At 36.0% G+C, this 23,799-nt stretch overlaps 1 protein-coding gene across 8 annotated transcripts in view; it reads left to right on the forward strand.

Annotated features, from left to right (window-relative positions):
* Nucleotides 1-22,856, forward strand: part of DNM1L (dynamin 1-like) — a 74,999-nt gene extending 52,143 nt beyond the window's left edge. Inside the window, exons 10-21 of one of the 8 annotated variants that reach the window (XM_006874757.1) lie at nucleotides 1,495-1,701; nucleotides 5,308-5,428; nucleotides 5,674-5,829; nucleotides 6,066-6,155; nucleotides 7,887-7,979; nucleotides 12,792-12,848; nucleotides 13,645-13,722; nucleotides 14,070-14,102; nucleotides 15,744-15,920; nucleotides 16,084-16,193; nucleotides 21,189-21,348; nucleotides 22,425-22,856. In XM_006874757.1, the coding sequence (XP_006874819.1) occupies nucleotides 1,495-1,701; nucleotides 5,308-5,428; nucleotides 5,674-5,829; nucleotides 6,066-6,155; nucleotides 7,887-7,979; nucleotides 12,792-12,848; nucleotides 13,645-13,722; nucleotides 14,070-14,102; nucleotides 15,744-15,920; nucleotides 16,084-16,193; nucleotides 21,189-21,348; nucleotides 22,425-22,481 (1,339 nt within the window). In that variant the 3' untranslated portion in view covers nucleotides 22,482-22,856. The remainder of the gene's footprint in view (nucleotides 1-1,494; nucleotides 1,702-5,307; nucleotides 5,429-5,673; nucleotides 5,830-6,065; nucleotides 6,156-7,886; nucleotides 7,980-12,791; nucleotides 12,849-13,644; nucleotides 13,723-14,069; nucleotides 14,103-15,743; nucleotides 15,921-16,083; nucleotides 16,194-21,188; nucleotides 21,349-22,424) is intronic. The other 7 variants (XM_006874759.1, XM_006874764.1, XM_006874760.1 and 4 more) reach the window with 7 other exon arrangements.
* The last annotated feature ends 943 nt before the right edge of the window (nucleotides 22,857-23,799 follow it).

Consider the following 23,799-nt stretch of genomic DNA (forward strand, 5'->3'; position numbering starts at 1 on the left):
CTGTAAGATTGACTACTCATCCCTTTTTGTTACAAAACTTCTACCATTACAATTGTGACAGTCTCAATTAGTCATGATAACAGTTACTATTGAATCATAAGAATCATATCCCCATCTCTTTTCACCAGACCTGTCTAGACAAGATGAAAACTATTCAGTTGGGGACTCTTATCTTCCCTGCACACTCTTGAACGAATCTTCGTTCCTTTATCGTCCCCTCATTTTAGGTAACCAATGTCTGAGTTGCCCGTCCCTGTCTACTCTGCGTATAGAAGGGATAGGATTGATACTTGATATTAAGACTCCTTCCCTCTCAGTTGGTATTTTGAGCTACTACATCCATACAGTATAGATCAAGTTCATCAAATTGTAGCAGTTTACACTCGTTTCCATTATTGTTTCTTTTTGTTTTTAATCTTCTTCTAGTCAAGTTCTGATTATCAAGATATCAAGGCTAGGTCACATGGTTACTATCTGCAAGTTTGGGTGTTCTTGTGTGTCTCCCCTCACTTCATATCAGCTGGATGCTTAACTCTCAGCATTACCCTTCTGTGGCTGTGTCCTTGTCCATTGGCTCAGGTATCAACCAGCCTTTCCTCTTCTGTCTCTCATCTTCAGGTCAACAGGAGTCTGTGGAACATGGGTGAACTCAGCCCATTTCTTAATTGCTGCCCTTTCCACTCTTCTACTTATCAGTTGACCACTCTGGTTGCCAACAAGCTTACATGTCTGCTCATGTGTTCTCTTTGAGTTTCAGTGTTATAAGGGGGGTTTTGTCTTGAAGCGACATGATTGCTTGCCTTGATGGTTTCCTGGTGAACAACTTGCTTGTTCTTATAGTAGCCAACCATACTGCCATTTTTGTTTTGGGTTTATCCTGCAGATCTTTCTTTGAAGATGTATCTTCTGTTGTTCTAGCTGTTCCAGGATGGTCTGCTTGTCCTTTCTAGTGGGAATGTCCCACCTCAGAAGGTTCTGGATGGGGCTTAGAATTCTACCTAAGATCTTAGGCACTGTAAAGGCTCCGCAAGAGGCCTATTTCACTGGGCAACATTTTCTCATACTTTTGTCTTACTCACAATCTCTAAATCAAATAATTTGTTAAGATGGGCTTGGATCTTAATAAGATTTTACAGTGGTGGGTGCTCACTGTAAAATATGTCAGTGAAATGAAAAATATATAAGTAGAATTAGATTAGATTGCTTATTTTTCTTTGAGGATATTGCAGTAATAATGACAATAATTGTTTTGTTTTTATTTTATATTTAATTCCCTAGCAGTTACTAAGATTTGATAGGCCAAAGGTAAATGAAATCAGCATGGACTGAAACAGTTGCTTTCTTATTATTTTGCCTGTATTAGATTGCATTTCCTTATCAAGACAAATTATTTGACAGATTTTCTCTATGATTTGCATTTTTAAAATTTGACCTGTTTGGGCCTTAAGAACATACAGTTTTACTTTAAAACACTTTGTCTCTAATCTTCATTAGGTTATTGATGCATCACATCAGAGATTGCCTACCAGAGTTGAAAACAAGAATAAATGTTCTAGCTGCTCAATATCAATCTCTTCTAAATAGCTACGGTGAACCTGTGGATGATAAAAGTGCTACTTTACTCCAGCTTATTACCAAATTTGCCACAGAATATTGTAACACTATTGAAGGAACTGCAAAATATATTGAAACTTCAGAGTTGTAAGTAATTTTTCTGTGGATCTTGTTACCAGATTGCTAAGTCATTTAAACTTTTGTTATAACGTCTTTGTAACTCTGAGTTTATCTGATTGTCATTTACCATCTATAAAACAGGGAAATCTTTTTTAGAAATGATACCATGTCTGTTGGATATGTGTATAAAATTGCTTTATAAACTATGTTGTTTTGCGCCATTGAGTCAGTTCTGACTCATAGAGACCCGTATATAGGGTTTCCGAAGCTATCATAGAAAGTGGATCAAACCTACCAGCTGCTCCTAAGAAACCCTATACAGGGTCACTATGAGTTGGAACTGACTCAATGGCATGTAAACAACAATTATAATTTTTAAAATTTATGTAGCATTTTATTTTTTAGAGATGTTTCTGAGTGGTACAAATGGTTTGTGCTTGATTACTATCCTAACCCAAGGGTTGGCAGTTTGAACCCACCCAGCACAACCATGGAAGAAAGGCATAGCCGTCTTTTTTCATAAAGATCACAGACAAGAAAACACTGTAAGACAGTTCTGCTTTGTAATATATAGGGTCACCAAGAGTTAGAAGCTACACTACATCAAATTATTTGTGTAACCGATCCTCCATTGGATAATTTATATTTTCAGTTATACACAAATATAAATAATGTGATGGAGATGGACTATCTTGCACTTATATTTGGGGTTATGTATACGAATTCCAAGAAGCAAAATTACTGCATTAAAGGGTAAATCATCTTCAAAGTCTAACTGCTAGCAGTATAAGAATGTTCACTTTTTATTTTCTGTTCTTTTTAAAAACTTTTTATTTTGAAATATAGATTCATAAGAAGTTGCAAAGAAATGTATAGGGAGGTCTTATGTAGCCTTCCCTTCACCTCTCCCATTGTTGATATCAGTTATACATATTTCTCCAGTTATACATACACTTATATAGCTGTGCTTGTGTATATAGTTATACATTCCTCTGTGATACACGTGATCTTTTAAATGGCTTAACTCCATAAAGAGATCGATTGTTTAGCAGCAACCCTATAGTACACAGTAGAACTACGCCGTAGGGTTTACTAGGATGTAATCTTTACAAGAGCTGACCGCCTCACCTTTCTATGTGGGTGAAGCGCATTTGAACCATTGATCTTTTGGTTAGCATTCCAGTGTTTAATCCATTATGCCATTAGGGTTCCCAATTAATAATGTTATTAAGTATATGGCATATTGGGGGAAGTAAAGATGACTACTTACTTCAATAAATATGACTAAGCTGGGTCTTCAAGGAGTTTAGTGGGTAAGATGGGACAAAGCTTGACTAGGTGGCAGAAGGAGTATAATCAAGTATCTTTTTTTAAATGCTTCTTGGGAGTTGTGTTGTGGCGTTTGGGTTAGATTGCAAAGTCAGTTTGATCTGCACGGTTGGTCGTTCAAGCTTTTATCAGCAGCTCCTCAGGAACCCTATACAGGGTTGCTATGGATTGGAACCAACTTGATGGCACTTAACAACATCATTAAAAAGAATAATCAGAAAAGTCCATACAAGATCTGTCCAGTTGTATAAATAGTAAAAATACGTACAAGGATAAGTAAAAATTTGTTGCTTCAAGATTATAGAAATCTTTACTGAACAAAAATATTAAAATATGAAGCTATTGCTTCATGACATAGCCTCCATCTAGGTCTATATACTGCTGAAGGCAGTGTTTCTATCACTCTAACCTGATTTACACCATGTCAAAATGGCAGTTTTGGCATCTTCAAGGCACTCAAATTTTGTTCCTTTTAAATGTTCTTGGGATTTTGGGAACAAAAAAAAAAAAACTAAAGGGTCACACTTGCGGTGGAGGGTGCATGAGATATGGTTTCACAACAAAATTCTCATAGGACAGCCTTTGCTACACTCAGAGAATAAGCAGGTGCACTGTCATGATGGCAAACAAGTTTTATTGTAACTTTCTTGGTCCTTTTTTTGCCAATACAATTTTTGACTTTTTGAAAACTTCTTTATAATAAATAGATCCTGGCCATTGTTCAGTGTCATTTGAGAAAATCTATAAGAATTGTTGTTGTTGTCAAGTGCTGTTGAGTCGGTTCTGACCGATAGCAACCCTGTATAGGGTATCCTAGGAGCAGCTGGTGAGTTTGAACTGCCGACCTTGCAGTTCAAACCACATTTGCAGTCCAGTGCATTAACCTACAAAGCCACACTATCAAGATTACCCGTTTGGAATTGTAAAAAACAGGTGCTGTAACTTTCTGAGATGACCTCTGTTTTAGATTTAACTGGCCTGGCAGATCCCCTTGGAAGCCAGTTTTTTCTTTGAAGGCACCCAAAGGAAACTAAGACAAGTGCATTACTGAGAGAACATGTCTGCAGCCATCCATTGATCACAGAGACATGTTTAACTACATTTTGTTTGGAATAAACCTGTGCATTTATGAAATGAGACCCTAGTAGCAGTACTTTTTGACACCCTTGTATATGTATAATCACCTAATAAAGCATCTAGAAAAATGAAGAGAGTTGGTTTAAATATTGGGAGAGCTCCATAGTTAAGAAAGTATTTTGAGTTGGGCTTTAAGTATAATTTGGGAAGGCAATATGGAGAAACGATAAGGCAGGAAAGAAAATGTCTAGACATGATTATGGAAAGTCTTGAATATCTTCTTCCAGAATTCTCAGCGCTTCCTACTAAAAAAAACAAAGTATTTTTGGTCAGAGAAACAACCTGTTTCAGAAGGATAATTATGGAAAAGTATTTGGAAGAGGTGAAAGACTGAAGGCACGAAGACAACTTACTATAGTAGACTAGTACTCTTGTTGGGACTACTACAAGAAAATTATGGTGGTAGTGAAAGAGATGATTTGGTGAAAAACTTATTTATAGAACTCAGCTGGAATTTTAAAAAAAGCAATACGAGGACTTCTGGGCATTAAATAAGATAGTAAATCCAAGATGTCTAGGACCTAGGCCTGGAATTTCTGATTTCAGCTGGTCTAGACCAGGAATTAGCAAACTAGAGCCTTCAGGTAAGAATGACTTTTATAGTTTTTAATAGTTGGGAAAAAAATCAAAAGATGTTACATGTGAAAATTACATGAAATTAAAATTTCTGTGTATATAAATAGTTTTATTGGAACACAGACCAAAATATGTAAACACACTTATGTGTTTATACTTTATGGTCTGTGAAAGTAAAAAAGGTCTTAACCTACCCTTCACAAAAAAGTTTGCTTATCTTGCTGTAGATTACAAATAGAACAGAAGACAGACATTGTTTTCTGTTCTTAGGAGCTCATAGTCTCAGTGAAGAAAACTAGGACAGAGAAAAGGTGTTTAGTTGTTCTTAGTTAACTAATGAAACAGTTATTGTAAGTAATACAAGTATATAAGTATTTCATGAATGGCTCCTTTCCTATTGTAAATAAATTAGAAAAACTGGTTCGTAATGGAGTTGAGACCATAAGAAAATGGGAATGATCTAAATGTAATTGCTTATGTGATACTTTCATGGAAAGTGAGACAAGCTTAAAGTTTACAGAAAGACTTCTACCTTGTAGATTTTTTCCTTTTTAGCTAATATCAGATTCCATATATTTCATTGCCTTTCAGATGTGGGGGTGCTAGAATATGCTATATTTTCCATGAAACTTTTGGGCGGACCTTAGAATCTGTTGACCCACTTGGTGGCCTTAATACTATTGACATTTTGACTGCCATTAGAAATGCTACTGTGAGTATGCTTTTAACTTTTAGAATTTTTTCAAATGTGGTTAGAGCTTTATTATTTCTTACTGATCAATATTATTTATCATTGGTGTAGCTTTTAAAAATTCATTGCAAAATTTTACTCTCATACTTGAAATTAAGAACCACCTTTTATGAAAAAACACCTTAAAATGTGATTAGTTTTGAATTTATGGGAAAAACTAGTCACATACAGCTATAGTGAAAGCCTGAATTTTTTTTTCCCCCCAGGGTCCACGTCCTGCTTTATTTGTGCCTGAGGTTTCATTTGAATTACTGGTCAAACGCCAAATCAAACGTCTGGAAGAGCCTAGCCTCCGTTGTGTGGAACTGGTTCATGAGGAAATGCAAAGGATCATTCAGCACTGTAGTAATTACAGTACACAGGTAATGAGAGAAATGTAACAGGTTTCTGTTTAACTAGTAAAGGAAGAGTGGTGGTCAGGGGGTAGTAGGAAATGTATGATGGGCCAACAGTGAAAATCTACAGTTACTTTCTAAAAGGGATTTGGAATACTATCACTAAGTATAATTTCCTAATTTAATTCAGTATTTCAGTGATTATTTCATTTTCCTTTAAATGAAATAAACTGTTACTTTTTCCTTTTCTCCATTATATACAGGAATTGTTGCGGTTTCCTAAACTTCATGATGCCATAGTTGAAGTAGTGACTTGTCTTCTTCGTAAAAGGTTGCCTGTTACAAATGAGATGGTGAGCTATTACGTCTCAAATCGTCATTGTCATCATTAGTAAAAATAAAAATTTTAGTTTGATATGTGCACCAATGGGAAAAAAAGTACATGTCAATTGTATTTCAAAGGAAAATTTTCAATATTTCTTAATGATTTTTCATATTTTAACCATTCTTAGCTTGTAGCTACAACTTTCATGAAAACTGACTTATTTGTTGAGGGATTATAAATCACAATCCTGCTATGTAGCACCTCAGATCTAATGGAAAATTACTTCTGTTTCAGCCTTAGTAAATGGAATTGCTGTATTAAGTTCCTTTTTTAACTCTAAAGCGTAATTTGGCCATTTCTACTGTTTGTGGTGCCATAGGATAAGCACTAGACCTCAAGGTTGGTTTGAACCACAGGTGGACAGTTCAAACATACCAGCCACTCCTCAGAAACCCTACACAGGATTGCTATGAGTTGGAACCGACTCAACAGCACTTAACAGCAACTCTTGACTTATTTGATGACTTAACACTATGTAATATCATGGTTGTTTGCGACTGTTCTGTGAGTTGCTGTATTCAAAAATAAATACGATGAAACTGGCAAAAATCAAAAACAGGCATTTGAAATTGCCCTTATACCTCTAATTGTTTGCTGGTTTGTTTTTTCCCCTGGTTATAAACTTGCATTTGTGTCACTGTCTGCAGATAGTGATCCCTATGAAAGTTTACTAAGAGTACAAAATTATCCTTTGGAAGCATAGAATGTGAATTGATTGGTCATTGGAATAAGTATAACCCTCAGATTGAGATGGAACTTGAATAAATCTTTTTTAGCTGGTTCTTGACTTTTTACTGCTATTATGGTACCTGAGGGAGTTCTAATGTAGCGCTGTGAGTTAATGCGCTGGACTGCAAAGTCGTTTAAAACCGCAAGGTCAGCAATTCAAGCTCACCACCTGCTCCTCAGAAATCCTGTACAGGGTTGCTGTGGGTCGGAACCAACTCGACAATACTTAACAGCAACAACACGGTACCTGAGATTCATCAGGATTGTGCAAAGGCCACATTAAAGAAGCCATTTCATTTCTTATATAAATCCTGAGCAATGTCTATAGCGGGCTGGAAAAGATAATTTCAACTTTTCTTTTTCACTATTGTCTCATTATGAGTTTGAACTAAATAATACTATTTAAATTTTAAGTTAGGTTGTGTGTAGGTTCCACCTCATAGCAATCCTATATAGGGCTTCTGAGGAGTGGCTTATGGGTTTGAACTGCTGATCTTGCAGTTAGCATTCCAGTGCTTATCCTAACAATGCTTCATAATTAAAGCTATGTCAGGGCTTTACTGTGTCCTTTACAATAGAAAGGTAACATGTTTAATTTATACTTATCATGAATAGCTTTTTTACTGTAAAAAAAAACTTTGCATATAGCCTTGGAACTTAGATAGATACGCATTAGATAATTTTTTTTCACTAACAGTGAAATACTTTGTTTCCATGATGTCATTTTTTATGTATTATCTAGTAATGCAGTCTTAGTTAATGAAATGTAAGATAATTGAAGAGCTAAGTGCATAAGTTTATCATTGGAGTAGTATAATTGTTGAGTATTAACTCATGAATATCCTTGTGGTCTTTTAGCATGGTCTTTTAGCATTGTCTGTTTAATAAAATTTTAAATATTAAGTTTCTCAAAGTAAAATTTGATTGACATGTTTTTTATTTATATAGCCTAACTTTATATTTTTTCTAGGTTCATAACTTGGTGGCAATTGAATTGGCTTATATCAACACAAAACATCCAGACTTTGCTGATGCTTGTGGGCTAATGAATAATAATATAGAGGTACTTACAATTCATCTTTTTCAGAGATAGAAAATCTGTTGTAATATTGTATTCAACTTATTTAGCGTGGGATAAATGTAACTTTAAACTATATGTGCACTGTAGTAGTGCCCACTGCATGACAGGAAGTATATGCTGAGGACTACAGTGTCATGTCCTTACATTTAATTCTCAAACCTCTTCCCCCTAGAGGCATTGTTCTTATTTTCTGCTTATGAAATGGAAACTTCTGATTTAATGTTGAAGGACTGATTGTATGACTTTTTCTGTAGCTGTTGCCGTTTTTTCAGGTTGGTGTGAAACAAACTGAATGTTTTAAATTGTTTTCATTTGGCTTTGAAAGCTGTGAAAGAACCATTCCAAGAGCTGTCCAACTCTTCAGAAATTTGGAAAAGCAGAATACTCTTTTTCAGCATTATTGGGGTGCTGTATTCTATGGTCCTTTTCTTTTTATTTGATGCTATTATAACAAATTGTATAAGATGTCATGGAATTGAGACTGGTGGGTGAAGCAACTTACCTAGATGCTTTTTCTCTGCCACTTTTATTCAAGAACAGTAAGTTTTTCTGCTGTTCCACAATTCAGTAAGATCTCAGAATGCCTTTCTATATCATTATTTCTTCATGTGCATGTGAGTGGAGAGAAAAGTGTAAACATGAAATTTGAGAACTCGATGAAAGCATGGGTTATCAATTCCAACCCCTTTTTTATACAGGTGAGGAACCCGAGGCTCATAGATAAAGGTAGTGTTTTAGTGTTTATTTTGGGGGGCACAGTTATGGGAAGTAACAGGTACAGGGTGTTAGGATATTTTAACTATCCAACTGAGATAACTCATTGTCAGGAAAAAAATCCCAGGATTAAGGCACTTTAAAACAAAGTGGTAGATAGGTAACAGTTATTTTTTTAAAAAGAAAAAAATAGCATGTAGACAAGTATCTCCTTAGTATAAAGATACAGTTCTTATTAAATTGAACTTAATCTCTTCAAAAAAACTTGTGTTAGGAACAGTTTTTGTTATACTGGCAAGGTCATATATGATAATAGGATTACAGATCACTTTTTCTACATATGAGTAGGTCTCTGGTTTAATAACATTATGCCCTTAATAATTAGAGTGTGGCATGACAATGTATAAATCTAGGGAAACTGGATGTTGTTAAAAATGAACACATAAAGATCAATGTCCTAGGCAGTAGGACACTGAAATGGATTGGTATTGGCCATGTTGAATCAGACCATCATGATTTACTATGCTGGGTATGTCAAATTGAAGAAGAATGGTGTCACATTAATCATTGAAAAGAACATTTCAAGATCTATTTTGAAGTACAACGCTGTTAGTGATAGAATAACCCACAAGTAAGATGAGTCAAGACCACTTATTATTCAAATTTACACACAAACCACTAGTGATGATGAAATTATAGAATTCTACCAACATCTTCAGTCTGGAAGTGATCAAACTTGCAATCAAGATGCATTGGTAATTACTAGTGATTAGAATGAAGAGGTTGTTGAAAAAGAGAAAGGATCAGTAGTTGGTTATAGAAATGACATTGCAGATCACATGATAATTGTTTTTCCAGACCAACAACTTCTTCCTTGTAAACGCTTTTTTTAAAGAACATAAACAGATGGATCTTATCAGATGGAATACACGGAATCAAATTGATTACATCTGTGGGTAAAGATGGTGGAAAAGCTCCATATCATCAGCCAAAGCAAGGCTAGGGGTAGAATGTGGAACAGACCAATTACTCATATGTAAGTTTAGGTTGAAGCTGAAGAAAATTTAAACAAATCCATGAGAACCAATATATGACCTTGAGTATATCCCACCTGAATTTAGAGACCATTTTCAACAACAGATTTGCTGCATTAAACACCAGTGACTGAAGACCAGAACAGTTTTGGGATGACATCAAAAACATCATACAGGAAGAAAGCAAAAGGTCACTAAAAAGACAGGAAAGAAAGGACAAAAATGGATGTTAGAAGAGACTGAAATTTGCTCTTGAGCATAGAGAAACTAAAGCAACTAGGAGAAATAAGAAAGAAAAAAGACCTGAACAGAAAATTTCAAAGGGCATCACAATAAGCCAAAAAAATATTACAATGAAGTGTGCAAAAACCTGGAGTTAGAAAACCAAAAGGGAAGAATATGTTAAGCATTTCTTGAAGTTGAAAGAAAATGAAGAAAAAAAAAAATCAAGCCTCGACTTACAAATATTGAATGATTCAATGGAGTCCTGATGTGACACTGTAGGATAAGCACTGGACCGCAAGCTTAGTTTGAACTGCAATGTTGGTGGTTCACATCCACCAGCCGTTCCTTGGACACACTATACAGGGTTTGCAGTGAGTCAGAACTGACTTGATGGCACTTAACCACCACAACAACATGGGCAAAATAATGAATGATATAAAAAGCATCAAAAGAAGATGGAAGGAATACAGTTACTGTACCAAAAAGAATTGATCGGTGTTCAGCCATTTCAAGAGATAGCATATGGACTACACTGAAGGCACTGGCAAAAAACAAAGCTCCAGAAATGGAATGTTTCAACAATCTGATGCAGGAGGTGCTTCACTCATCTATGCAAAAAAATTTGAAAGAGAGCTACCTGGCCAATCTTGTGGAAGAAATTCGTATTTGTGCCCATTCTTAAAAAAAAAAAAAAAAAGATGGCCCTATGTAATGCAGGAATCATTGAACAATATCATCAATATCATATTCAAGTTAAATTTTACTGAAGGTAATTAAGAAACAGTTGCAGCTGTACATTGACCAAGAACTGCCAGAAATTCACACCAGATTCAGAGAGGACGTGGAACATCATTGCTGATGTCAGATGGATCTTGGGTGAAAGCAGAGTACCAGAAAGAAGTTTACTTATGCTTTATTGACATGCAAAGACTTTTGACTGTGTGGATCATAGCAAACAGTGGATAACCTGAAGAATAGGTCTTCCAGAATACTTAATTTTGCTTATGAAGAACATGTACATAGACCTAGAGGCAGTTCTTAAAACAACCAAGGAATGCCAAGTAGGTTAAAGTCAAGGTTGTATCCTTTCACCATACTTATTCAATCTGTAGACTGAATAAATCATCCAAGAAAATGGATAACATGAGTTAGAATGGGGTTTCAGAATTGGAGGAAGACTCATCAACCTCACTTGCTGAAAGCAAAGAGCACTTAATATATTGATGAAGACTGCACTTCAGTGTAAAGAAAATAATAATCTTTACAAGTGGACCAATAAATAACATCTTGATAAAGGGAGATAAGACTGAAGCTGACAAAGACTTCATTTGCTTGCACCCATAATCACGCTTATGGAAGCAGCAGTCAAGAAATCAAATGACATACTGCATTAGTCATATCGTTTGTAAAAGACCTTTTTAAAGTGTTCCAAGAGCAAAGATGTCAGTTTGAGGAATAGGATGTGCCTGACCCAAGCCATTGTATTTTCAGTCACCTCATATGCATATGAAAGTTGATCCAGTGAATAAGGAAGACTGTAGAAGAGTATCAGTGTATTTGTATTTGGTGTTGGAGAAGAATATTAAAAGTACTACAAACTGCTGAAAAAAAACACCTGTCTTCCTAAGAAGTGCAGCCAGAATGCTCCTTAGAAAGACAGTCCTCCTCTCCAGTACTTTGTACATGTTACCAGGAGAGACCAGCCAGTCCCTGGAGAAGGACATTATGTTTGGTTACATGGAGTGTCAGTGAAAGAAGAAGATGCCCATCTAGAGGAATTGATACAGTGTCAGCAACAGTGGATTCAGACATAACAATTGTGAAGATGGTGCAGGACAGGGTAGTGTTTCATTCTGTTGTGCATTTTTGTCACATGTTGGGTGGTTAATCTCAAAGTCAGCAGTTGTAAACTTCTGTGGCAGAATGGTGAAGCTTTCTTCTCCTGTAAAGATTTAGAGCCTTGGAAACCCTATACCCTATGCAGGGTCTCTATGAGTCAGAACTGATTCTACCCCATACCACCTTTTTTGGAAGTTTTAGTGTTACTCAAGTGCTTTATTCTTAGGAACAATTCTTACTTTAACCTCAGTGCTTTTCTGTTATAAGTGATGGGGCCTGTGAGAGCCATTATGAACACCTGTGTATCTTTCTATGTCTTAATAATCTGCCACAGTGCTCAGCATATAGCAGGTGCTCATTATATACCAGTTGTGAATTTAACAGTTTCTTTGGCTTTGTACTACATTTACTTTGACATTAGCAAATAACAAGTGGGCAGTTGATTAGTTTATTAAATTAACTTATAAAAGGGACTAATTTTTTCCAACAGTGTATTTGTTTTCTGGAGATAGTTTTAGATATAGAAAACAAGGTAACTTTAACCACAGATACCCTTTAAAGATAATTTTGTGAGATTGTTTGAATTTAAAGATGTGCAGATTAAAGTGATTTCTAAAGGATTTACCTATTTCTTGTGATTTGTGCATTTCAAAATTTACATGGTATTTTGAAGGCCTACGTGCCCCATTTTGTGGGGGACAAGGAGAGGATTTGAGACTCACTGATAATAGGGAACCACTGTGGCTGGCACTTGTATCTCTCAGCTGTGTTGGGATACAAAAAAAAAAAACACTCAGAAGCAAAGATGGAGACACACTGGGTTAAATGATTTCTTTCTTGTTTTAACATGTAATAATTATGGCATGAGTTCTAACAATGAAAGAAAGTATCTTTAAGTTATTCTCTAGTTTTCATTTCACCTAAATATTTTCTAGTAGACTTATATCTCAAGATTCTGATTATCACTTTTGTTTGGTTACAGGAACAAAGGAGAAACAGACTAGCAAGAGAATTGCCTTCAGGTGTATCACGAGATAAGGTAAAAACAATGCTTGTTGACCATAATAACAGTACCCAAATGGATTAGTAAGCTTCATGGTAGCGTAGTGGTTATGAGTCAGACTGCCAACCTCAAGGTCAGCAGTTTGAAACTACCAGCAGTTCTGCGGGAGAAAGATGAGGCGTTCTGCTCCTGTAATGATTTACAGCATCGGAAACACTGTGCAGGGTCACTATGAGTCGGAACCGACTCCACAGTACTTAACAGCAACAACAGAATACTACCATAGATCGAGTAATAATGTAGTCTTTCTTCTTCCTTTAATCCTCCACTGTAAGTATTTGTTTGAGTAAAGAAAGGTATGCAAGTTTAAAATCATATTTGAGTAATTATAGTGTTTTTGAATGCACTGGAATGTTTATAAAGATATGACTTAAGCAACTTTGTAAAAGAAATTCACTCTACATTACTAATAATCAGAGAGACTTTGGAAAGGAGAGAAAACAATATACACATAATAGAAGTTACCTGCAATACCTATATATTAAAATCTGTTACGCCAAATTCTTTACCAGAAAAGATCTACCAAATTCCTAAAAATGAAGTTTAGGAATCTGATTTTTTTCTTAGGTACTCAACTTGAAGAAAGCCTCTGATAAAAGCGACAAAAGTATAGGAAATTAGGCACAATAATTAACTTTACCTGCCATGATGATTGTTTTTCATGTTATTTTTACTATTTTGTTATAGAGGGGAAAAAAATTCACATTGATAAAATGTATTTGAATGCATTTTGCATCCTTGATTTTTTTTTCCCTGCATTTTTTGCCTTTAGTCTTCTAAAGTTCCAAGTGCTTTGGCACCTGCCTCCCAGGAGCCCTCCCCTGCTGCTTCTGCTGAGGCTGATGGCAAGGTCTGTTCTGATTCTTAATCTAAGCCTGCATGACTAGTTGTTTGGTGCAACATCATCATCTGGAAGAAAATACATAGAATAGCAGGGTGTTAATATGGGGCACTGTGCTAAGGTCAGATAATTTAAATCTAATACAAATTCTTGAAAAAGTTCAGTGTAATGGAGAATCAAAAATTACGTAACAATGTATACTTCATAAATTTATTGACATGCTTTTGCTTGCAATATGGAAGATGCACCCAGAAAAATAATTTAAAGAGGAAATTATCCTACACTTTTTGATTATCAAGCCAGTTATATATAAATTTTGCTTGTTAAATTGCATGTTTTAACATATCTTTTAACAGTTAATTCAGGAGAGCAGAAGAGAAACTAAAAATGTGAGTCTTTTGCTTCAGAATGGAAATGTTGATACCTTTAGTTCTCACTGAAACACTGTCTTCAAAACCATTGAAGAACCTGTTTGTACAGTGACATCTATCTCTTGTCTGTCTTAACATTCTAATGTCCCTTTAATCTAACGTCTAATCTAATGTTTCAAAGATGGCATTAATTCTCATTTTTACAGTGTTTACTAATAACAATAACAGTTTTCCCCGTTTGCTATAATACTTTCAAAAAACAGTCTTGAATTTCACATTTTGGTAGGTAACGAAGAATTCAAAGATGGAAACTGTACTATTGTGCTTTTCCTTTTCAAAGGTTCTGGTATCTGTCCAGTACTAGCATCTAATCTTTAATGCTGCTTTGTTATGCTTCTAATTAGTTTGCATTTGTCACTTAACATGTGCTTTAATAGCTTAAGCAAATTTAAAAATGGGGACTGTGAGAGTATGAGACTATAATGATCAATTCTTGATGATCTTTTAAGGGAAAAATAATACGAAAACTTTTCAAACATGTTCTTGTTTCTGTGGGAGCACAGTGCTGCTCTGCAGGGTAAGAACTGGGCTGCTAACCACAAGGTTGGTGCTTGGAGCCCACTAGCTGGTCTGCGGGAGAGATGAGGCTTTCTGTTTCCATAATGATTTACAACTTTGGGAACCCTATACAGGGTTTCTCGAGTCCGAACCTAACTTGATGGCACTTAACAATTCTTATTTCTAGCATTTATGCCACCAATTTTACTTTTTACCCAGATTTAAGGTTCTGAACTTCAAAGCCTAATATGTCATACTGTCTCTTAGCCCACTGTCCTCAGAGCTAAGTTGTTGCCTAAGTTTTGTTTCACTCATGGCATCATACTGAATGTGTTCATTCTTCATAAGATTTCATCTGATAAGTCTTTCATGTGTAGTTAACAAGTGTTTAAAATATCACTGATTTTAAAAGTAATGTATAATATAAAATAGAATGTATAATACTGCTTATATTTAGATGTAGCTCACCTTAGCTAAGATTGAGAGATAAATTTTGGCCAGCATTTTGATTGAGAATAACAAAAACTGACATTGAGGGAACTTGTGCTTATGTCACAGTCTAATTTTTGGCAGCTTAAGAATAGTGAGTGTAGTGTTCTTTGTTAAAGAGTTTCTACTTTTACTGTATGATATTTTTGTTTGATTGATCATTAGGAAATATAAAAGCACACATAGCTTAGCAGATTACTTTGAAGAAATTAAATTGAATGGCAATTCTGTTTTTCCTTGTGATTTATAATGAATTGTGTTTTGATGGGAACTGAATCCTTCCCTGGTAATTGAGAAGTAGGAAAACATTAACATTTTTGGAAAGTTTGCAAATGACAATTAAGAAAAAAAAAGGGGGGGGAGGCGGGTAATGAGACCTACTTGGCTGAAGCCTTACAATCTACTATAGAACCGCTTTATTTAGATAGCTCAGGGTTCCAGTCATCTTTTTTAATTACCATGTCTTTTTGATCCCATTATCTGTATAAATAGAGTAAACTCCAGATGGGTACTGGATATATGTTCTTCTTGTCAACAGCAAAATAAACTTTTGTTGAGCCTTAATGTCAGCTATATGTGATTGGTTTAGGTTTTTGTCTGTCTGATTCTCAGGTTGCATCTGGAAGTGGTGGGGTAGGAGATGCTGTACAAGAACCAACAACAGGCAACTGGAGAGGAATGTTGAAAACTTCAAAAGCTGAAGAATTATTAGCTGAAGAGAAATCAAAACCAATTCCAATTTTGCCAGCCAGTCCACAAAAAGGCCATGCTGTGAATCTGCTGGATGTGGTACGCCATGAAGATTTGGTTTGGGACTAATAAGATGACCAAGTTAGTGGGAAAACATTTCAAACAAGAAACCACATCTGTTTTTTACTTAACTTTGAATTCTTTTACATGTCACCAGTTTTAAGATGCCATAAAAAATTTTTTTTTCCCTTGCCTCTTTTAGCCAGTTCCTGTTGCACGAAAATTATCTGCCCGTGAACAGCGAGACTGTGAAGTGATTGAACGGCTTATCAAATCCTATTTTCTTATTGTCAGAAAGAATATTCAAGACAGGTTAGTAGTACTTACATGTGCATCACAGATTAATGTATATCACCCAACAATAGCAATATACTATGAATAATTCCATGATTTGTTTTGAAGATAAATTCATTTTTTAAAGTTCAGGTTAATTTTTATTCTAAGTCAAATGGATCATTTATTTGTCTTTAGGGGATATTGCAGTGACGAGGACATGGCTGATAGAAAAAGTTAGTAACAAATGGAGATATTCTTTTGTCCTTTCTAACTGCTAGATCTTAAGTCATTTATGAAAAAGATTATTTTTACAAATTTTAGGTTAGTGGATTTATTATTTTAGCTAATGATATTACCTTGTCTTTTATTTATTTTAGTTCTTCAAAGTATCAAAAAAAAAAAAAAAAAAAAGTCTTTTTACTCAGGTTGTTATGTGCTGTGGAGTCGATTCCGACTCAGTGAACCCTATACAGGCTTTCCGAGGCTGTAAATCTTTACTGGAGCAGAAAGCCTCATCTTTCTCCCGTGAAACAGCTCGTAGTTTCAAACTGCTGACCTTGTGGTTCGCAGCCCAATTCATAACCACTACGCTACCACAGTCCTTTTTACTTAGGTTAGGAAGTATATTTTTATTTCTTCATTCTAATTTGGCCTTCTCCTGTGTTCACTGTCATAGTATTTCTTTCCCATATTGCCTGTGATGCTATTCTTGCATGCAGTCAGATAGGGAATCCACTTTTTTAAAGTTTTTATTGTGAATTATGGGATAGTTTACATGGGAGAATATTAGCTTTACATTCATCCCATCTTATTTTGTTTCATTGCAATGATTATAATTGCTTGCAATGATTATAATTGCTTGCATGCATCATCAACCAACCAAAGGGTACACCCCACAAACCCACATGGGTACTTTTTCTTAGACTATTTCTCCTTTTCTGACTAACTGATTTCACTCAGCATAATGTCCTCAAGGTTCATCAATGTTATGTGGAGGCTTGCAGCTTCCTTGTTGTTTTTCAAGGTAGCATAATATTCCATTGTATGTATGTACCAGTTTGTTTATCCATTCTTCAGTTGATGGGAACTTAAGGCTGTCTCCATCTTTTTGCTTTTGTAAACAGTGCTGCTATGAACACTGGTGTGCATATATCTACTCCTGTTATGGCTCATATTTCTTGTGGATAAATACCAAGTAGAGGAATTGTTGGATCATACGGTGTCTCTATTTCCAACCTTCTGTTTTCCAGAGTGGTTGGATCATTTTGCAATCCCACCAGCAATGTAGGAGTGTCCCAGTCTCTCCACATCCTCGCCAGCATTATTGTCTGGTTCCTGTTCGCAGAGGGAAGGCTTTCAGTTTCTCTCCATTGAGAGTAATGTAGGCTGTTGGTTTTGTATATATACTCTTAATTACGTTGAGTTTCCCTTCAATTCCTACTTTACTTTCTTGAATGTTTTTTATCAGGAATGGATGTTGGATTTTGTCGAATGCCTTTTCTGTATCAATCAGTATAATCATGTGGTTCTTTTCTTTTTTCTTATTTATAAGGTGGATTACACTGATTGTTTTTCTAATGTTGAACCATCTTTTCATCTCTGATACAAATCTCACTTGGTCATGATGTATTACTTTTTTTGATGTATTGCTAGATTCTGTTGAGAATTTTTACATCTATGTTCATGAATTCATGAGGGATATTAGTCTATGATTTTCTTTTCCTACTGATGTCCTTCTCTGGATTTGGTATGAGGGTTATGCTTGTTCATAAAAAAATTAGGAAGTTTTCCATCCACTTTTATATTCTGGAATAATTTGAGCAGAATTGGAGACAGCTCTAACCTGAATGTTTGGTAGAACTCACTAGTTAAGCCATCTGGGGCTGGACTTCTTTTGGCTGGGAGTTTTTTGATGACCTGATCAATTTCTTCTTGTTATGGGTCTGTTCAGGTTTTCTGTTTCATTTTGTGTAAGTTTAAGTAGGTCGTGTTTTTCTGAAAATGTATCCATCTCTTTTAAGTTTTCAAATTTGTTGGAGTACAACTCTCTGTAGTATTGTGTTAATTTTGGATGTTTGCACTTATCACAATAAAGCACCATTTTCGCTGTGTCTCAAAGATTTTGGTATGTTGTTTCCTTCTTGTTTCTAGGAACTTTGTGCATTCATGTTTAATTTTTTTGTTTAATTTTTTTCTATTATCCAGGTGCTTTTCAGTTTATACGTATTTGATTTTATTTCCTTGGTTGTCTTGTTGATTTCTAGTTTTATGGCATTGTGGTCTGAAAAAAATGCTTTGTAGTATTTTGATGTTTGTAAATTTATGGAGGCTTGCTTTGTTACCTAACACATGGTCAATTCTGGAGAACGTTCCTTGTGTACTGGAAAAGAATGTGTATTGTGCTGTTGGGTTGAATGCTCTGTACAAATCTATGAGGTCAAGTTGGTTGATTGTGCTGTTTAGTTCCTCTGTGACTGTTGAGTTTCTTTCTAGTTGTTCTATCCCTTTTCGAAAGTGGCATATTAAAATCTCCCACTATAATTGTAGATTTATCTATTTCTTTCTTCAGTTCTAGAAGGGTTTGCTTTATATATCTTGGTGCTCTTTCATTTGTGGTGTAGATGTTAATTATAGTTATGTCATCTTGCTCAACTGACCCTTTAATCATGAGATAGTGTCCTTTATCTCTTATGCTGGGTTTTGCCTTTAAGTTTATTTTAATCAGACATTAGTATTGCCATTTGTGTTTATTATTGCAGTTAGCTTGGTATTTTTTTTTTCCATACTTTAACTTTTAGTCTGTTTTTGTCTTTGTGTGTACGGTGTGTCTCTTGCAGGCAGCGTATTGAGGGATCTTGTTTTCTTATCCATTCTGCCACGTTGTCTCTTCACTGTTGCGTTTAATCCATTGATACTCAGTGTAATTTTCGATTCGTTGTTAAGTACCATCGAGTCGGTTCCGAGTCTTAGTGACCCTGCACAGGGTTTCCAAGGCTGTAAATCTTTATGGGAGCAGAACACCTCATCTATTAATTGGTGTCACTGTTAATTTTTTTGTGGTGCTATTCATTCCTTTGTTCTGCATACCTTCATGTTTTCTGTACTAATTCTTATCAGTTTCTCCTTAGTTTTAATGTTTCCTTGTCCTGCTTTGGATATTCATTTTCATGGTAAATTGAGAATTACTAATTTTCTTTCGAGTTACCCTATAGCCTATTTAAAGTTTTCACTGGGTTTAAGACAGTCTGTTGTATCCTGCAATCTACCTGACCTCCTCACCACCTGGATCTCTGTCGCTACATCTTCCCTTCTGTGACATTGTTAATATATTGATCTTTGGCCTCACAGGTCCTCTGAATTCGATTTGTTGTTTCAATTTTGTTCTGTTCTGAACTCTGCTATTTGAGTTCTCTGCTGAGTGGTGTTGCCATGTCTGTCCATCTCTGGTTGTTGTGTAGTCTTGCTGGTTTTCATTCCAAAAGGATGTTTTGAAGTGCTGGATTGGCTTTGCACCATCGTATTTGACAGTTTTGCTGGATAGACGATTCTTAGTTGGCAGGTTTTTTTTAGGGTTTTATATATGTGTCTCCATTGCCTGCATGGTTTCTGCTGAGAAGTCAGAGTTTAATCTGATTTGCTTGCCTTTGTAGGTAACACTTCTCTTTACTTGACTTTGATTTTGGAGAGCTTGATTATGATATGCCTTGGCAATTTTCTTTTGGAGTCTATCCTTCCTGGCATTTGTTCAGTTTCTTGATTCCTTAAAGATGTTAGGGAAATTTTCTTCCAGTAGTTCCTCAACTATCTCCTCTGTGGACTTGTCTGATTCTTCCTGTTCTGGAATGCCAATAATTCTTGTTATTCCTCTTCATGTTATCCAGCATGAATCTTAAGACTTTCTTCAGATTTTTTAAAATCCTTTTTTGCTTGCCTATCTTAGCAGTATTGAGAGATTTGTCTTCCAGCTTGCTGGTTCTGACTTCCATCTCTTCAATTCTAATCCTTTGATATTTTATCAAATCATCTGGACCTCTTTTTGCAGGTTTTGAATTGTTTCCAATGCTGTATTTTTCTTGTTTGATTGCTTCTGCATTCTTTTGAATTCGTTCTCAGGCATATCCAAAGCCTGCTGTTCTACTGGGAAGTCTATGTCTGCCTCTAGCTCATTTGTCTCAATTACTGTTTTCTGTTTTCAGACATGTGCTGAGATCTTTTATTGTTTTTTCTTGGACATTTTCAGCAGTTAGGTGGGTTTTTAATACTTAAATGAATGTATGGTGCTGTGTTGTTAAGCTTGTCTCCTGGTGGATGTGATCTGGAGACAGGAAGTAGCAGCCTGTGGGACCAATGGGTTTCTCAGGAACCTCCTCCTCTCTGTGCCATGGGAAAGCTGTGGGCACAATGCTGGACCCTTTTAGGGGTACGCTCCCACCCGTCTGAAGGTGTCTGGGCTGGGGACTGAGGGTGTGTCTGGGGAGAGGAGGAAAGAAGCGTGAAAAATTAAAATTCCATCACACCTTTTTTTAGACACAGCTCCACAGCTTCTTAGCGCTGTGTCATTGTATCCGTTTGGCTGTGGCCCCGCCCTCTGATCTCAGTCCAGGCCGAGGGGGGCCGTAGGGGATTGATGGGCCCGATCGATTCAGAAATCCCCGTTATGTTGCTTCTACAGTCAGATTTCTCCACAGGTAGGCGTGGGAAATTGGAGCCCAGTGCCTTATACAAGATCCAAAACTCTGGCGCTGCTCTGGGAAAGTTCCTTCTGTTTTTTTTTTCTGCACCTCCGCCGAGGAGCCTTTCCTACCTGTGTCTGCTTCACCTGCCCGCTAGGGAATCCACTTTACTAGAAGTTAAACACAGAATATTTTCTAATAAATCTGTTAGCAGGTTAAGATAAATTTCTTTATATTAAATCAATGATTTTGCCTCTTTCTGAGTTCAAATACCATAAAAATCACCTTTTCATCACCCCAAGGAAAAGAAGTGTGAGTAGTACTTGCCAAAATGTCACAGATTTGTTTTGTTTTGCAGTGTACCAAAAGCAGTAATGCACTTTTTGGTTAATCATGTGAAAGATACTCTTCAGAGTGAATTAGTAGGACAACTGTATAAATCATCCTTATTGGATGATCTTCTGACTGAATCTGAGGACATGGCACAACGGAGGAAAGAAGCAGCTGATATGCTAAAGGTATTACTGTGATTTAAAAAAAAAAAATTCATACGTGGATTACAGATATAAACACATTTATATAAATATTTTGTTTAAAATGCATAGATTTTTGGCTATGTTATGGTCTCATATAGATTTATTATGTACAGAGCCCTGGAGGTGTAGTGGTGGTAACCAAAAAGATTGTCTGCTTCCATAAAGATCATAACCCTCTATGGAGCAGATCTACTTTGTCCTAGAGGATTGTTATGAGTCATAGATAGTGTCTAGGGTTTCTTGAGCCGCCAACCTTGCGGTTCAAACTGACTTAGCAGTCCAGCGCATTAATCCCACAGCACCACACCAGGACTCCCGTATGCTATCCATCCCTTCTCCAGGCAGGTTGTCCTGGGTAGTAAGCTGGCTTTCCCTGCATGTATATATGTGTGTATATACACATACACACATACAGAAAGCCTGCTTTCCCAGAGAAGCAATGGATAGTGTAGGGTAAAATAGCCTAGGCCACCTGAACCAGGGCTGGGGTTACCAAGGCACATACTTTTCCACTGGCACCCTACAGGACCATACCACTCAAAACTTGGGGAACTAGACTTGCTGAGCTAAGTGGGACTCACAAAACTGTGTGTCTCAGCCCACAGATATACCGTATTTGTTTTGCAAATAATGCATGCACATAGGAAACTAAGGTGCAATAAACTGGACACATGTGCATTGTTTTTTATAAAAATACATTATATGCAGTCAGACATTGCCTGTATATATACTGACTCAACAGCACTTACCAGCAACAACACATGTACAGAAAAACAGCTAAGGAAGCCTGGTGGCACAAAGGCTATAAGCACTTGGCTTTTGTCCAAAAGGTTGGTAGTGTCTCCATAGGATTAAAGACCTATTTAGTTTAGAAAATTCTTTGGGGCAGTTCTATTCTTTCCTACAGACTTTGATGGTACACAGAAACATAACTAGTTAATTTTCTTATATATATATATAGAATTTGAATTTGTTCATTCAAGTACTATAAAAACTCAGATCCCTGAATGTATCACAACTTAATAAGCATTTCCTAATTTTTACCTTCTTTAATGCAGGCATTACAAGGAGCCAGTCAAATTATTGCTGAAATCCGAGAGACTCATCTTTGGTGAATAGAACTAGATGATACTAGAGACTCTGTTGACTCAATTCAATAGCTACTGCCTACTTCAGAAGAATTTTATTTATGAACTCCTGTCTATTACAGTGGTATGAATCTGCTCATGTGAAGACTGGCTGTTAACTGAAAAAACGTACTCTGTTTTGCAGAACAAATCATATAATCCAAATAAATAAATGGCTGTTTCTAAAGTTTTCCAGTATATAAAAATATATCAAGTTATCAAGTCTGTCTATCACAGTTTCTGTTGAACATGAAAAGAACTGTTGATGTTCTTCTAGTAGTACAAGCAGTTTGCTGCCTGTGGATAAGATGACCTGTGTAATCTTTGTTAGATGATCTGTCTTGAATTTGCTGCCATAGTCCTTCAAGACAAAAGTGTCAAAACAATACTTCATCAAATATAATGCATGTGCTGTATAAATAGATCTGGCTTTGAAAGGTGTGGTTTGACAAGGTACTCACATAGTCACTGTTTTCCACTTGTCCTTCAATTTATAGTTTTTTTGAGCTGCTCTGAAACTTTCCATTTGTTGGTAAGAAATCTGAACGCACAAGAAAATATGTGACATTGAAAATTATGGGGTGTACATATTGTATAGCTAGCTACATAGTAGGCTTTCTACTTCTGGGTCCATGTTACCCTGGTGCATTAAAAGTTAAAACATTCTGATCTTTCTTAATTTCCTGCTTAAAACCATCTAGAGTTGAGTTTTTAGAGATTTCAATGACCTAAACTCTTTGGTTTGCAAATACAGCAATAGTAGTCAAGATACATCTTTTAAATGCAACACTTTCACCATGTTCCCAAGATTCACTTTCAGGTGGGAGTTAAATAAAACCAAATTAGCATTATGATCCATTTAGACTATAATCTATCTCCCCCCCACCCCTTCCCGCATAAGGCATTGGTTAGTACTAACTACATTTGCTTCATATCACAAAATACTTTAAGCTTCATCACTATATCTGTAACTATTCTAAAGTAAAACATAAAAGACACACTCCTAAAGGCTACAGAATACTGAACTGCATTCATGGTTATACTGGTAGAAATCTTTTAAGACATCTAGCTCCATCTCTAACATACTGTGTAGGTAATAACATTTCAAATTATGACCAGAGATTTATGAAGGCTACTGGCAAGGAAAATATAAGTATTTTCTGTTAATTTGTGGTACCCACTTACTACAGAACAGTGAAGTTCAGCACTGATCTTAAACATGAGAAACCCAGACAGAATACTGTTATTTTTGTCAGTCTGTTAGTAACTGAGATACATGTTAGCCAGAATATTTGTTTTCAGGTTG

Source organism: Chrysochloris asiatica, unplaced genomic scaffold (genome assembly GCF_000296735.1).
Source record: "Chrysochloris asiatica unplaced genomic scaffold, ChrAsi1.0 scaffold00299, whole genome shotgun sequence".
Lineage (NCBI taxonomy): Eukaryota > Metazoa > Chordata > Mammalia > Afrosoricida > Chrysochloridae > Chrysochloris > Chrysochloris asiatica.